The 15,823-nt window shown below is 38.0% G+C and overlaps 1 protein-coding gene across 1 annotated transcript in view; it reads right to left on the bottom strand.

The window, feature by feature from the left end:
* LOC307011070 (F-box/WD repeat-containing protein 4-like) overlaps window positions 1-15,823 on the bottom strand; it is a 44,593-nt gene that overhangs the window by 9,146 nt on the left and 19,624 nt on the right. Inside the window, exons 7-8 of the mRNA XM_079636385.1 lie at window positions 12,930-13,070; window positions 10,203-10,344 (exon numbers count right to left, since the gene is read on the bottom strand). Coding sequence (XP_079492511.1) covers window positions 10,203-10,344; window positions 12,930-13,070 — 283 coding nt within the window. The remainder of the gene's footprint in view (window positions 1-10,202; window positions 10,345-12,929; window positions 13,071-15,823) is intronic.

Raw genomic sequence — 15,823 nt, 5'->3', positions numbered from 1 at the left:
TGAAAATTCCATCATCATTTACTCACCCTAGTATCATTTCAAACCTGTATGATGTTCTTTCATCTGCGGAAGATATTTTGCAAAATGCTGGTAACCAAACAATTTTGGGTGACCATTGAATTTCATTGCATTGATACAAAAACAGACATTTCTCAAAATATAGGCTATATTTTGTTTAGCAGAAGAAAGAAAGTCGTAAAGGTTTAGAACAAAATGAGAGTGATTAAAAAAAAAAGAATTTTCATTTTTGGCAAACTATCTTTTAAATTACACAGGGCTTTCCCCTTGTCTCATTTCCCCCATATTTATGGTTCAATTTTTATACCTACAAGATTTTTTAAATCCTTATGTAGAAAATGAATGGGAAAAACAATTGTGTAACCAAGTCATTTAAAATGTGGGCGATCACATTTGCACTGTACTGATCATGTTATATATATTTTTTAAAAATCATAATCTCTCATAAAAATATAAAATGTGCAAAATGCAGATGTCTGTTAACATTTTATCTCTCTAAGATGTATAGGCTACAACTGTTCAAAGGGTTGGCTCAGTAAGGTTTTCTTTTTTCTTTTATTGAGCAATGACACATTAAATTGGTCAAAGCTGACAGTAAACACATTTATAATAGAAAAGGTGCAACATTTTTATTTTAAAAAAAATGTTGTTCTTTTGAACATTCCATTCAAAGAATTCCGAAAGAGAAAATCTCATTTGACAGCGAAGACTGGAGTAATGGCTGCTAAAATTCAGCTTTGACGTCACAGGAATAAATAAAATAAATAAAAAACACTGAAATAGAAAACAGTTATTTTAAATTGTAATAATATCTCACAACATTACTGTTGTATTGTTTTTTTAATAAACGCAGCCTTGGTGAACTTAAGATTTTTTTTTTTTTTATTGTACCGATCCAACTTTTGAACAGTCCTGTGTCATTGAAAATGGGGGTCTCGTGTGAAAAAAGGTTGTGATGTAGAGATTGCTTTTCATTATCTAATATAGCCTAATCAAGTCCCAATCTAAATTTTCGACATTTCACAGGCATAAAGCATGTGGTTTCAGTCATGTTAGCAGATCTGAAATCAGCCTCTTTCAGGCACCTACATTCCCTCAGAGATAACACCTGTGGAGAGCAAACAGCTCACTCCCTGTTTTTTTCATTCCCTGACCTTGATCTACCACCTGTCACAACAGAGAGAAGAAGAGCATCTTCAAACATACACGCCATTCACAGTCAAGGCCAGAATGACAACAGTCAAAACAGCCTCAGCCCATCATCAGCAAAAACTTGAAATATGTGCTTTTTCTAGACAGCCAACATTAAAATGTCAATCACAGTCAACTGTACAACTCAAAATGTCACTAAACAATTAGTTAATTGCAGAACGATTACAACCCTAATACAGATAAAACATGTCTCTGCCTGAAAAATCCCCAATTGTACACCCTTGCTTCATCAGCAGCAGCAATAATAGACAGGCCTTTTTAATTATTTACCCATCACTCAGAAAGAATAACATAAGGGACGAGACAAAGCTTTATGAATCATTCATCTGGTTGTGTATTTACCTGTAATCTCTGACATATTGAAATGGAACAAACAGGCCAAAGAATAGAATTATATTTACAGATGAATATTTCTTGACGTTTTTGAATTGGTCTAAATGAGAATCTAAATGAAGGTAATTATGTTGCAAATTGTTGACTTGAACTTAATACAAAGACATTGTACCACTTACTCAAAAGCAGACAAGGTCATTCACTAACAACAGTAACACTTTCCTTTCAGTCCTTTCTTTGACAGGCGCAAATACGTGATTAGAAAAACAAAATATAGCAGTCAAAATTTTTTTATTATATATATATATATATATATATATATATATATACACACACACACACACACACACACACACACACACACAGCACTGTGCAAAAGTCTAAGGCACGTTAGTATTTTCATTATGGTCTCCAAGATGCTTGAAGAAACCTTCCTGCAAAGCTAACTGAAAAATATGTGCAGATAGAAAAAAATCTCATTGGATTATTACAATTAATGGAAAAAGGAATGTTTAGAAATGTAAACTTAAACTTCCTACTTACATACTATAGCAAAAGATGTAAAAAAAAAAAAACTGTCTCAAAACCATTTTTTGGGCTAAAAATACTAATGTGCCTAAGACTTTTGCATAGTACAGCATATATATATATATAAGTACAATGTAAAAACATGTTGTACACAATAAGTGCATTGCATCAAATTATTAATTTAAATGTTAGTATAGTAGACATTTAATATGATTTAATATATTACAGACACTTAATATACAGTGGGTCCAAAAATCACAACATCTTATATTATTATACACAATCTAGATTTTTTACAGGAATTACCACAGTTTACACTTCAACGTCATGATGTCTAATGACTTGACACTGTTTCAGGATTGAATAATGTATCCCTCTACATTTAATCAAGCTGACAACTTTAAAAGGCATATAAAGAACACAGCTAAAGTTGTTCAGATCAGACCTCCAGGCTGTCAACTTCCTAACCTTTGTGTTAAATAAAAACTTAATCATTTTGTTTAGAAAAGGACGAAAAAGATCAAGTATGAACCATGTAAAACATGTTTGTGGCATGTCAGACTCAAAAGTAATCTTTGCTGTCACCGCTGTGGACACAAGTACACAGGCTGCGCCTCAAAACCTATTGAGCTGACTAATTAGACAGCATCCTGGGCACCATTACAACGTTTGACGCACTTAAGATGCCTCCCAATGCTGTCTAAGTAGGCAGCACACTAGGTTTGGAGACGCAGCCACAGTCAACCGGCTAGGCTAATGATGCTAACAGTGTCTTTACCTCGGTCAACGCTGCCTCCACTGACACCGAACCGACTGGTCCAATAACCGCATTACTTACAAACAACCCCATGCCCAGTTTTATATATCCAACCCCCCACATTCCGCCCTTTCCCGTGGCTTTCGACACATCTGCGAAAAGGCAGGACATTCAGCTAGCCTGCGAGCTAGCTTCAGTTACGTCTCTTTCTTCTTTCTTTCAACTCTCTCACAAACTCCGAAAGTCTCCTCAAGGCCCGCCCCCTGCTGCTATTGGTCCATTCAAGCGAACACTTCCTGCTTTGACAAATAAACGCAGACACGATTGGTTGATTTATCTGTCGTTTAAAAACAACTAAAGAGACGGTAGGGCGTGACTTTGTTGTTCTTTACCAGCTGAGAACAAGAAATCAGCTGACATTTAATTTAAAGGGGCAGGATATGACACATTTCCCTATGCAAAAATGAAAGCAAGCAAGCAAGCAGATAGACAAAAATGATTAATTTACTAATATTTTTAAATTAATGTATTAATTCATTCTTATATTAATAAATGTATATACGTTAAGTATATATTAATAATTGAATTTCAGTATAGGCCTACTGACTGAAATTTAACCAAATCTTTTCTTGGAGGATACAATCCAGTAATACATGTAGATAAGAATACTAGAAACAGTCCAGAACAATTTATGAATTAATAAAAGTGTGGAACATAAAACAAAGATGCTGGATTCAAGTATCTCAAGTGTCTCTAAAGTCAAACTTTTGATTTTCATTCTAATATCGTCTTTGCAAGCAACTGCCTTGCTGGCAAGTCTGGCTACATTTCAGGCAAACAAATATTAAGTAGCCTAACTACCGTACTAGAAATAGTTAGAAAAGTTATTCTTTTCCCAACTTCAGATGCCAATCTACACACACAGGGTACATCTATACCGCCTTCAAAGAAATGTCAGCAAATGAAGGCATGGTATTAGACAGGATGTTGTGAAAACATTGGTTTCTACTGCCTTGATGCTACCTTCAGATTCTGCCTGCGAAGGCAGCATGGTTCAGGTTTCGGACACAGCAAGAGTATCATCGAGAAAGTGACAACCACTGATCCCTGCAAAGTCAATGTAATCTCTCTCAAGTAAACTTGTTTGTTTTGTGCTAAATGTTATTTTGACAGCCATAGCTAAGGGCTCTTATACTTGCTTTATTCCTGCGACATATCTTTCCGATTTGGGACCGCGGCTTCTTAGGTGAGACTCTTTGAACTGAGCCAAGTTAAAAGGAACAAAAGCAAACAAATCACATTGTTCTTTCAGGAATTTTTCTTGTTAACTGGCTTTCATTTCTCTCTTTTTTAGGCACTTCTCTCATTCAGAACAGTGAAGTCAATGGATCCTTACATCCCAGCTTGACAAGTTAGGAGGATACAAGCTAATCCCCTTAATCTGTCTATTCTCCCGTGCAGTGCCAAAGGGGGAGAGGTACCCAGCACAAGTAATCCTATAGAAAAAACAATAGGATTAGACCCCAGCTCTTGGAGTGACAATCAGATATCTACTGACTGATTTGCAAAGTAGGGTCGAGTTTCTTCAAATTAGCTTTTTTTCCCTCCTCTAGGGAAAAGGTGCCTTTCATTAACTGCTGGTGGGATTCCTTTAGGACAGATGCTGGAGGTCCGCATGAAAGGCATGTATTCTTCGCTTCCAGCACACAGGTCCTGGGCTTCTCCCACAGCAGAGGCTGAAAGGTGGGGACGCACCATTGGCCTGGGCAACCCCTCCACCCCTTTACCCTCTGTCAACTCCTTTATGATTCGAACTCTAATGCCTTTAAAAAGTGTTTGACAGATGGATCAGATTCCACTGAGGATACATGTAGCAGATCAACAAGACTAAATGATGAGGGCAATGTGAGATATGCTGCCTGCTTGCAGCCATGCAACATGTTTTAATTTGTATTTCTTTTTTTATGTAACCCTTAATGAGATTAATGTTTTGGGCAGTTTTTGCTATTTGCAATTGATACATAAAACCTTGAAAACGGGCTATTTTACTGACAGCTAATTAAGTGTATGGCTTACATTAAAAATAAAGTTTCCAAAAATGAGGGTTTTGCAGTGATGCCATTGAAGAACTATGTAGGGTTCCCCAAAGAACCTATAGAGAACAGTTCTTAAAAGAACCATTTTTAATAGGATTCCATTTGTAAGGAATTTTCCATATTGATTTTTCCAACGGTTTTGTCCATATTTTGATTTTATGTTAAATTATGTAATTTATATATATTTAAAAATATACTTTTTTAATTAATTAGGGTATTATTCAAATATAATATTGTTATATAATGGTACAGATGTCCATCATTTTGTGTCCTAAAATAATATTGCCTGTACAATAGATTTGTCTTCCTTTTGACCTTTAGATGGCACTATTGGTGTAAAATTACCCCAGAATCCTCTGAGATGTCTGTGTGGGTTGAAGCCTATTCCTGGGTGTGTGATTAGCCACTGTGACATTTGATACTTAACCACAAGCTAATGCAGCTTGGGAAAGGCATCATCCTGTAGGAAACAAGGGTCACCTGCGCTGAAAAGGAAGTCCTTGATTCCATTTAAGTCCAGTGAACTTGGCCAAGCAAAACATGATGCGACTCTTAACTTCATCTCACATTACTTTTCCAATCCGGTCCATAAATAAAGAGAACACTTGTGGATTATTGTGCAAGTGAATAATGTGTGAAATTCAGTTAAACCTACTATATCATTTTGAGGTAGAATAGTCATTCTCATATTAATAAAGGTCGAGACAACAACCCTGAGAAATGTGAATGGAGAATGTGAAGCTATGAAGTTCTTGTCATGTATCTACAAAATATAAAACATAATGAGTTGAATGACTAAAGACAGGCTCTCACCCTCCTAAAATCTAAGGTAACATGACGGATACTGTTTCACCTGCTAAACACTTTGCTCTCCCAGCCAAATAGCTTGACTTCCCACTATTCTTCCAACATCTGCCGGGAGAATCACGGTGTAATTGAGGCTTTAAAAAGGCATGCCAGAAAGCTCACCAGATGCATCATTACTGTGTTCGGCCTGTCTTTTGAAAGCTAAATTTACGAAGCGGTCTTTGCTCAGGTCTCTTTCGGTGGTTTGCACTCTTTACTCTGAATGCTGTTGAGATGCTAGAGCATGTGTCCAGCATGGGAAAAGATGCTGTACAAACAAACAAAACAACTGGAGCTATAAATTAAAACAAATTAGATCATAATGCTCTCAAAAATGTCATTAGCGGTTTCTCGTGACTGCTTCTTCCCATCCAGATGTTTCTTCAGAGATCAAAGCAGGAATGTGCTCTAATGGTGTAAACATATTTGTTGTGTAATACTGGTAGCTAATGTAAACCCTGGTGCAGGAAAAGTAGACCTTTTGTCCTCAAATTGCCAGTATGATTTTACAGTGATTTGTGCAGGTGTAAAGCGTGTAAAGTGGTTTTAATCCCATGTCTTTGTAATCATTGCCTTTTTATATGCCAGCATTTCTGATCTGTGCTGCGTGCACAGGCAAGTGTAAAGATAAAGTGTAAATAATCATGTTATGCGAGACGTGACATTGCTTGGTCTGTGGACAATGTTTGTGTGTGTTCCTTTGTGTGCAGTAGGTTCTGAAAACGTAATCCTCAAATCCCCTTCCCATAAGTCTCCTCCAACCCCTCCTCTGAACTCGGAAGGTCTTCATACCTTTGTCAGAAACTGTGAGCTTGTGGCTCACCCACAGTTCCTCCGAGGGCTTTTGGTAATGACCTTGCATTAGATAGATAGATAGATAGATAGATAGATAGATAGATAGATAGATAGATAGATAGATAGATAGATAGATAGATAGATAGATAGATAGATAGATAGATAGATAGATAGATAGATAGATAGATAGATAGATAGATAGATAGATAGATAGATAGATAGATAGATAGATAGATAGATAGACAGACATGATAGATAGACATGATAGATAGATAGACATGATAGGTATATAGATAGATAGATAGATAGATAGATAGATAGATAGATAGATAGATAGATAGATAGACAGACAGATACATATGATATATAGACAAACATGATAGATAGATATACAGACATATAGATATGATAGACAGACAGACATGATATAACAATTATAGATAGACAGACAGACAGATATAGACATGCTAGATAGACAGACAGACAGACAGACAGACAGACATGATAGATAGATAGACATGATAGATAGATATAGACAAAGATAGATATATACAGTAGACATATAGACAAACATGATAGATAGAGATATATAAATAGATAGATATATAGACAGAGACAGACATGATAGATAAACAGACAGACAGACAGACATGATAGATAGATAGACAGACAGACATGATAGATAGACAGAGAGACTGACATGATAGATAGATAGACAGACAGAGAGACTGACATGATAGATGTAGACATACATGATAGATGGACGGACGGACGGACAGTGACAGACAGAAAGATAGATAGACAGACAGACATATTGCACTCTTCCCTTCTGTTTATCAGATAACATCATGAAATCTGGTGAATGAAAGGGAAGAAAATGAGTGCAAGAAATAAAACTAAGACACAGTACATATTTTATAATGGCAATTATCTAATTTTACATGCTTTTACAGAAGCCACACAGTGTAAAATTCCCTGCCTTCATTTTAGGAATATCCACAATGTCATCCTCAATATGAGTGAGTGCCCATTTCCTGCTGAGCTCCAAACCTATGTATTAATATTTATTGAAGTGACCACGTCTTTCAGTCCCATGAGGCCATATTTCCTGCATGATTGTACAATATCTGCACGGAGGTGTAGGCATTCCTTTTATCCTCAGTGACAAAATCAGCTAATGGATTGTCCCACATTGCATATGATCTAATTTATTCCGTGATTGACCATAAATCACATCAAGCCCAACATGAGCCCCACCTTTTAAGAATTACATTGAGCAGCAAATGTGCATTGTCTGGGGTTGATAAACGTTTATTTTCAGTAGTTTAAAAACAAAGTACGGTGAGCATATGTTTTGATAGATGTTGATGTCCATGTTGATTTGAAGAGATAGTTGCCCAGAAATGAAAATGTTGTCATCATTTATTCATGCTGAATAACGTCCCTCATATATGTTATGACATGGCTTCAGAAGAGTTGGAATATAGTGCATGAGCACATATGGACCGACCTTTGGTACTTTTTATGCCATTTTGAAGCTTGACAGCCCCATTCCTAATTCTTACGTTTTAAAGAAAAATGTGGCCAGGATATTCTTGAATGATATAAGGGTAAATATATACATAGGCTACATAATTTTCATTATTTGGTGACCTATTCCATTATCTCCCACATATATCCAAAATATATTTAAATATATGTCAAATGTATGTTTTAATTAGTGTAGTCAAAGGAAATATATTTTAATATATTAGCAGTGTTTGTATATTTAATTTTCGTAGTTTTATATATTAATAAAAATATTTGAAAATACTTTTTTTGTTGTTGCGTAATGCGTATATCAAGTATGTCTATGACAGTTTGATTTGTTTTTCTTTGACACTGAGATGTTTAGGATAACATGGCCAAATTCCTGAGTTATCACAGAGGAATCCCAAAGGAAAAGAGGCCTGACTAGAGTGTGACAGGACAATACCTTTGCATTGTCATCCTGTGACTGCACCAAATCCAAGGGGGCTTTAACATCAGAAGCATGAGGTATTTGTTTTGGGATGGCATGGATTAACCATGTCAGCGCAGACCTCCGCTAGCTCTGGATGCTAATGCGCTCAGCTACTTCTATGCTGCAAGCCACTGCTTTGAGAGGACAGGGAAAGAAGAGGTGTGTGGCTTCCTTCTTTGGTTGTTCTGTTACCCTCTTTACAGATGTCTGCTCCTGCACAGACCCAGCAGCCACCCATAGCTTTTAAAGCCTAACCTTTGACCTTAGATTTCTCACTTTACGGTGTATAACACTAGTCGAAAACACTTACAGGGTCACCAAACATCTTCCTTGCCTCTTTAGGAACACCAGAGAAATTATTAAAACACATGTAACAGAAACAGTCTTAACAGAGATTTATAAACCAACCAAAAGTCACTTATTTTCAATGACAGTGAAGAAAACAATGACAGTTGGCAATGGAATGTTGTAGAGTCCAGTGATTTGACAAGTTTATGCACCTTATGTAAATGAGCGATACGACTACCAATAGGAGTGAAGACATTGGAAGACATGTGATCTGTCTCTTCTGAGATACTGAAGTGAAGTGTCAGTAAGATGCAGTGCTACGATGTGCGTTTGATCATAATAAAAAAATGATGCATGGAAAACTGTGTCAAAAATGGCCAGAGTTTGATTCATGCATTGATAATGATGATACATTATGCACGAATGTCATTTATACACAAACACTTTCCCCTCCAGGCTGTTCATTTGTAATGAAACTGATTCCTTGTCATAATAGAATGACAACCCATTTGTGATCAGATTTTTTAATACTAAGGCCAGTTACGATAATATTTAGGGCATCCAGCAGCAGGAACGCCCACTAGCGACCAATTACAAGCGATAAAATGTTGTATGTGTGAGCAAGGCATTACTGAGGTGTTATGGGATCAATATAAACAGCAACAGACCAAGAAATTCAGTGCAAGGCAAGCCTCTGCAAACTAAGAACAAAAAAGACAACGCACAAAGGAAACAAAACATGTTTAATTGGCTCATTGTTGGAAAAATATACTTTCAGTTTCAATATATCTATTATCTTATGTGCTGTGGTTTAGCATATATCCCCTCAGTGGGTGTTGGCAGCTCTGAGCAGTGTTTGTTTTAGACATCCCAGAGGTCGCAGGCAATGTGTTAAGTCCGTTAAGACTCGGACCACAGAAGGTCGTGAACCCTGCTTGCTTTCAGGAGCATGTGACAGGGGGAATATCCACCAGGCCATAACTGTATCATTAGCGGCACTGATTATCCAAAAGGCAAGATGGCTACTTGCCCATCTGAGGTCTGAGGCCATCACTAAGGGCTTGGAGGAGATGAAGCACGAGTCTCAAGTAACATGAATGGATGGTTATTTCCAGGACTGGGACCCAGCAGTTCTGAAGTCAAGGGAGTAGAGGACGGAGGCCAGGGCAGCGTAGAGGTGAGTGCTGTTGAAGCACAGACTGTACACTGGGCTACTGGTGGTGGGCGCCAACTGGAACATCTATCAACCGAATAGTGCAAAGGTGAACTTCACTATAGTAATATTTAAAAAACCAAAAGGTGCTGAAACATGCATGCTCACAGTTACCTGTAAACAGCGTGTTTGCCGTTTGTCCCAAAGACGCACTACTCCATAGTATGACGAGCCACTGGCAATCATGTGATTCTTGTCAGACTTTATACAGTAAAGGGCGCTGTCATGAGGCTCCTCCCACTCCATCACACACTTTCTGTTAGAAAGGGAAATTCAATGTACAGATATGTTGCTACAAACATGTTATTTTATAGGAGTTTAGTCAATATAGTCATCAAGTTTGCCAAATAATTCAATATGCAGAAGGGCAAATGTGATTTAAGAACTACAGAAGGGGAACATTTACAGGGAGTGATGACTTAAATTGTGGTCTGTTCTTCACACGAAGCAGTCGTATGACTTGGAGTGAGTTGTATGGACTACCTTTAATTTGTTTTTATTGTATTTTTTGGAGCTTGACAGTATGTGGTTTCACTGTATGGAAAAGAGCAGCGTGACATTCTTCAAAATATCTGTGGAAAATATTTTAGTTTAGTATCATTGAGATACTATTATAGTTTTTACTAATATTTTGAATTAGATGTTTTCATGTTCAATTTAGTTAAACTTTAAGTAATCTTTTTGTTTTTGCCATTTTCATTTGTTATTTTAGTAAGTTGAAAATAATACATTTTTACCTTGGCAACTAGCTGAAATAAAATGACTGAATTTAATTTATTTTATTTTATTTCAAGTAACAAAATTTTTTTTTTAATGGTTTTAGTTTACTAATAACACTGTAAGAGAGAAAGACACGCAGAATTGTAATGAAATGAGGGTTGGTGATAAAATCATTTTTGGGGGGAGAACTGTCCTTTTAAAGAACAATGGGTTATTCATTTCCCCTTATAATAATACCTTGAATTATTTTAATGCACATCACAAAAAAATCATTCAAATTACAAACTGAAATTAATATATAATGCACAGTTATGCTATACATTGTGTCCAAATGCATGGTTCCAATTTCCTAGTTACTCCAGCAATTCTCACATATTATATTAGACCAGTCCTAAAAAAAGAGCCATAGCCACCGTGGCTAGCTCTCCCTGCGTGGCTTAAGGGCGAGCGTCTTATTTGCGCTGGCAGGCCACAAGGGTGAAACCTCATCCCTTGTTTACGGAAAGGGGCTTTCTTGTTTTAGAGCAGGTCGGGGAAAAAAAGAGGGAAGGACAGGGCAAGTGTCTGTGCATGAGCTGAGCCAATAGAGATCAATTCTCCATTAATGGTGTGCTGAATAAATCATGGAGAGGGAGTGTGGCTGGGCCGCGTTGCAGACAGCAGGGCAGCAGGAGCGTGAGGGACATGTCTGGATTGGATCTTACTTTGCTGCATATGTGTACACACATTCAGAGGAACAAAAACATAAGCTGGTTCATTCCTCTTACGTCGTAAAATTGCATCACAATCTATATCAACGTAATACTCTGTCAAGAAAAAAATTAGCAAAATTATTATTTTAGGGGTTGTCACAGTAGCCATAAAGGGACCTCTTCATGTACGTTATCTCCCCCTAAAATGTGCATATTAGTACCTTAGAGTAGTAATATGTTCCCACTACTATGAGTATAACCCTTTTAGGGGACAAGTTGTTGCACCCCTAAAGGTACAATTGTTGCAGAGTGTACACTGGAATAAATATTAAATTCAATATAAAAAAATAAAAAAAATCATATTCTTTTATCACAAATGAGTGAAAATAGCTGTGAATTTTAAATAATTTCAATACTCTGATTTAAAAGGTCGTTATCACATCTGCCATGTCCCCAAATTCTATAACTTATTTCCAACATGGCAATTTAATAAATGTAAAAAAAAACATCTTCCTGGTGTTTCTTTACTTTTTTTCTTTCTTTCTATAATTTAAATATTTCAAACATGTTTTCTTGCAAATTATATCTTATTTTATTTTCAAGAAGTCATACTATATATATATTCAACATGTCTTGCAAGGTTCTGAGCAATCAAATTCAAATGAAAAGACCGGCACAAATCCTTCTCAATTATTCACAATTAATCTAAAATTAGTTTCACACACTTACCCATCATGATCAGTTTACTCTACAACTGAATTAAAGTGCCCTCTTTTTATAGACGATGACGACTTTCAGATGACTAACCGCTTTGAATCAAGACGTACCACATATTGAGTCCTGACTGGTCTTACTGTGAATTATTGATATCTTAAGAGGGGACATTTGCCCCTCCCCAAACTCTCCAGGGCCCTCTTTCAATCACCTCTGATTTGTGTTACTTGACTGCCCATATGCGATTGTGAGGGTCCCCCTCCCCAAAGCCCTACATAGAGCCCCAGTCCACCCCACATGCAGCTCGCTGATCCCCAGCACCCACCCTGTTGCCCTGGAGACGCAGCGCACCACATCAATATGGCCACCAACCGGTGTGGACTTGGGTGGGTGAGAGTCCCGGCGCAAGAGCCTCTCTCGACAAGGGGGTCCTTTTCAATCTCTCAGAGGAACAATTGTGTCCACAGACCCAAGAGGAGGCTCAAGTCTGGCTTCTTTTTTATCTAAACGGTACTCTATGCACAGGAGGGCTTATTAGATTAACAGAGAACACTAATCTTCCTCACAGGCTCTCTGAGACGTACAGGCTAACTTTATTAGTCTCTGTAGACAAGGCCAAATCTGCTGACAGCACAGGTCAATGTAAGCGCTAAGCTTAACTCAACACCACAACACCAATTGTAACGGCAAGGTGCTGAAGTTTCCCAGCCTGTACCTGGAGCAGACTCGCAAATCCCAGTAGCGGATGAAGGTGTCGTATCCGCAGGTGAGGAGCTGGAAGGGAGACTCGTAGATGATGTCCAACACACCTGCTCCGCGGCGGAACTCTGTACCAAGACACGACACCAGGTGACACCTGGGAGGAGGAGATAACAGAAGAAGCTTGCGGATTATACCTTGTCAAACCTCATTGAAGAAGATTAACACATTAATAAAAACACAGACAGCAACTTAAAAAGCAGCCGAGAGAATTACGCAAACTTGCTGGAGGCCGATCATTCCAGAGCGCGAGTTGAAAGCGACTGGACAAGTGAGGTCACCTGCATCTCGCCGTCTGAGTATCGGTTTTATCAAAGCGATCCTGTGACTGGCAGGCTCATAAAACAGGTCATGTTTACAAGCTGTTGAGATTGGAACGTCTCCCAGTCTTCACATCTCGGAGTCAATAAAGATCTAATTTCAAACCAAATGCCTTCATTTGCGCACTTAATCTCTTATTACCATTAAATCCCACTATACTCGTGCATTTCCCAATGTCCACGGACCACACAAAAGCTAAATTAAGTCTTAGGATGAGGAGAAAAAAAAGTAAACACCTTTCGGAGTTTGAATGGGCTGCTAAAGCAGCTTAGTTCGGTTGTAAGGTACGTTCCCAGATATGTGAGATAACCGAGAGGACTGGAAGAAAGGAGATCGTGGGTAGAAAGGGGGTGTCGGGCCTAGCACCACGCTCCTATGATCACAGACCCAACGGGTCTACGGCGCCCTCTGCCCCCACCCGCGCCGCAGAGGCCAGATTATTGTAGAATCACAATTTCTTTGTTGCTATTTAATTCCCTCCATGACCGTGACTGTGTGCGACTTGTGGACCTTTGATACCTGGTCCCTAGCAACCATTTAGGGGAGCCCAATGGCCATAGCGACCACCCCCCACGTTCGAGGTCTCCTGTGAGCTTGTTCACCGAGGGCAGACTAGTAATCCCCAACCTTCGCTCTGGGGGAGACGAGGGGGGTCTTTCTTAGACACAGGCTCTTTAAGAGATAGTCCCGCAGAACCAAAGGCCAAGACCCTGGTGGGGCTAAAGACAAACTCTCTTGTAGCCCCTTGGGCATCTGCATACCCATCATTTACCCCTTGCTGCTAAAATAACACGCTGGCAACAACTTGAACTGATGGCAGTGCTTAACAATGGGGACAATCAATTAAATGATGCAAAACATTTGTTTGCAAAACATGCAATTTGCATCAGATATTTCTTTCCTAAGTGCTTTAGGAAATTGTGTAAACTGGAGAGAAGGGGAGAGAGAGAGAGAGGGAGAGAGAGAGAATGTCTGGCGTCTGCTCGGGACTTTGCAAATGTCAAAGCGCGAAGTGAGAAAAACAAGCATCGTAAAAGAAGTCCTCGCATCTGTGCTCTAATTTTAAAGCCAGTAATAGCACTGTTCCAAGTACAACAGCAAACACCCGGGATTCTTAAATTGTTAGGTCACAGGTTTTTTTATGCGTCCCATGTTTTTTCTCCCGTTTTGGAGGGAACCTGTGAAGATTACAGGATGGAGGATAACCATATAATCTTTTAAATTACTGCATCTGCATGGCAGGCGACCTTGTTCATGCAGCGTCTGATCTGTTTGGGAACGTGCGGCGAGACTGTCCCTTCTCCAAAGGCTGTCTGATCACGGCTTGTTCGACGAGACATTTTGATTGAGTGGAAAAGGGTTAGAGAGCTGCTAAGGAAAAATTGATCTTCGATTTAAACTCAGAGTACAGGAGTCATTTAGCAGAGTGACGGCACATGTTTTATTAAGGTCAGAAGGTGAAATGGACAGATTAATTAAGACACGAGAGCGACTGTCCCAGTGGAGTAATACATATACAGTGCATCTGCCAGCACTCCCTCTCAAACGTGCGTGCAAAGGCTGCCAAAGAAAGGTGGTTTGTCTTCTCCTCCTTTAAGCAAGCAAAACTAGAAATTACATAACAATAAGGGAGGCCCTATCGTGGCTTTTTTCGCAGCTCTTGCCGAAGGAGATGTCTAATGTTCAGACATGTGGAAGCTGAGAGGTCACTAACAGACATGTCGGGGGCAACCGTGATATTTGCAATCTGCTAAAGTGATCACATGAACAATGTAGCCACCAAATATAGACAGACAAACTAGAGGGAAAAAGCTTTATTTTCTACATCCCTTTAAAGCACTCCTCAAAGAGCAAATGACCTCAACCTAATCCTCTTTGACCCCTGAATATGTTTAAGCTCAAGCAAAAACAACACTCAGTACTTACAATACTTAGCCACACACCCAGACCGAATTTGTAGTTTTTTTTCTACAATGGTTTTTTCCTGCACTGATATTACTAGAATATATGCAGAATATTTAAGTGTAGCAAAACATAGTTAAAGGTATAATTAAATAATATTTAATAAACTATAAATTACATTTAAAATTAGGTAAATATATATTATAATTAATATATATTTGATAATGTATTCATCATACAGTATGTATGTGTGTGTATATATATATATTTAAAAATATATGTAATTATTATTTATATATACCGGTAATTAAAAAGATATTTATACAAACATATACTCATATGAAATTAAAGAAATACACACACACACACACACACACACACACACACACACAGGTTTCATAGATATTTTTTTTTTTTTGTCTTTTAAAAAAAACCTTTTAAACTGCCTTGTTGGCAGCAGCTACTTGAATCACATAGTAACGTCTTCATTTTTGTGAAAAACTAACAGACTTTCTAACTGCCCTAAAAACAGTTGCAAATAAATGTCCTCCTTTTTTATGTTCTGATATTGTTAGAGTTTTTAAATCCCTATTCTGCACTATAAAGAATGGCATGTGTTCGTAATTA

This window comes from Phoxinus phoxinus (genome assembly GCF_949152265.1).
Source record: "Phoxinus phoxinus genome assembly, chromosome: 14".
Lineage (NCBI taxonomy): Eukaryota > Metazoa > Chordata > Actinopteri > Cypriniformes > Leuciscidae > Phoxinus > Phoxinus phoxinus.
The sequence above is the reverse complement of the archived record's forward strand: the minus strand, read 5'-3'. Positions and strand labels throughout refer to the sequence as shown.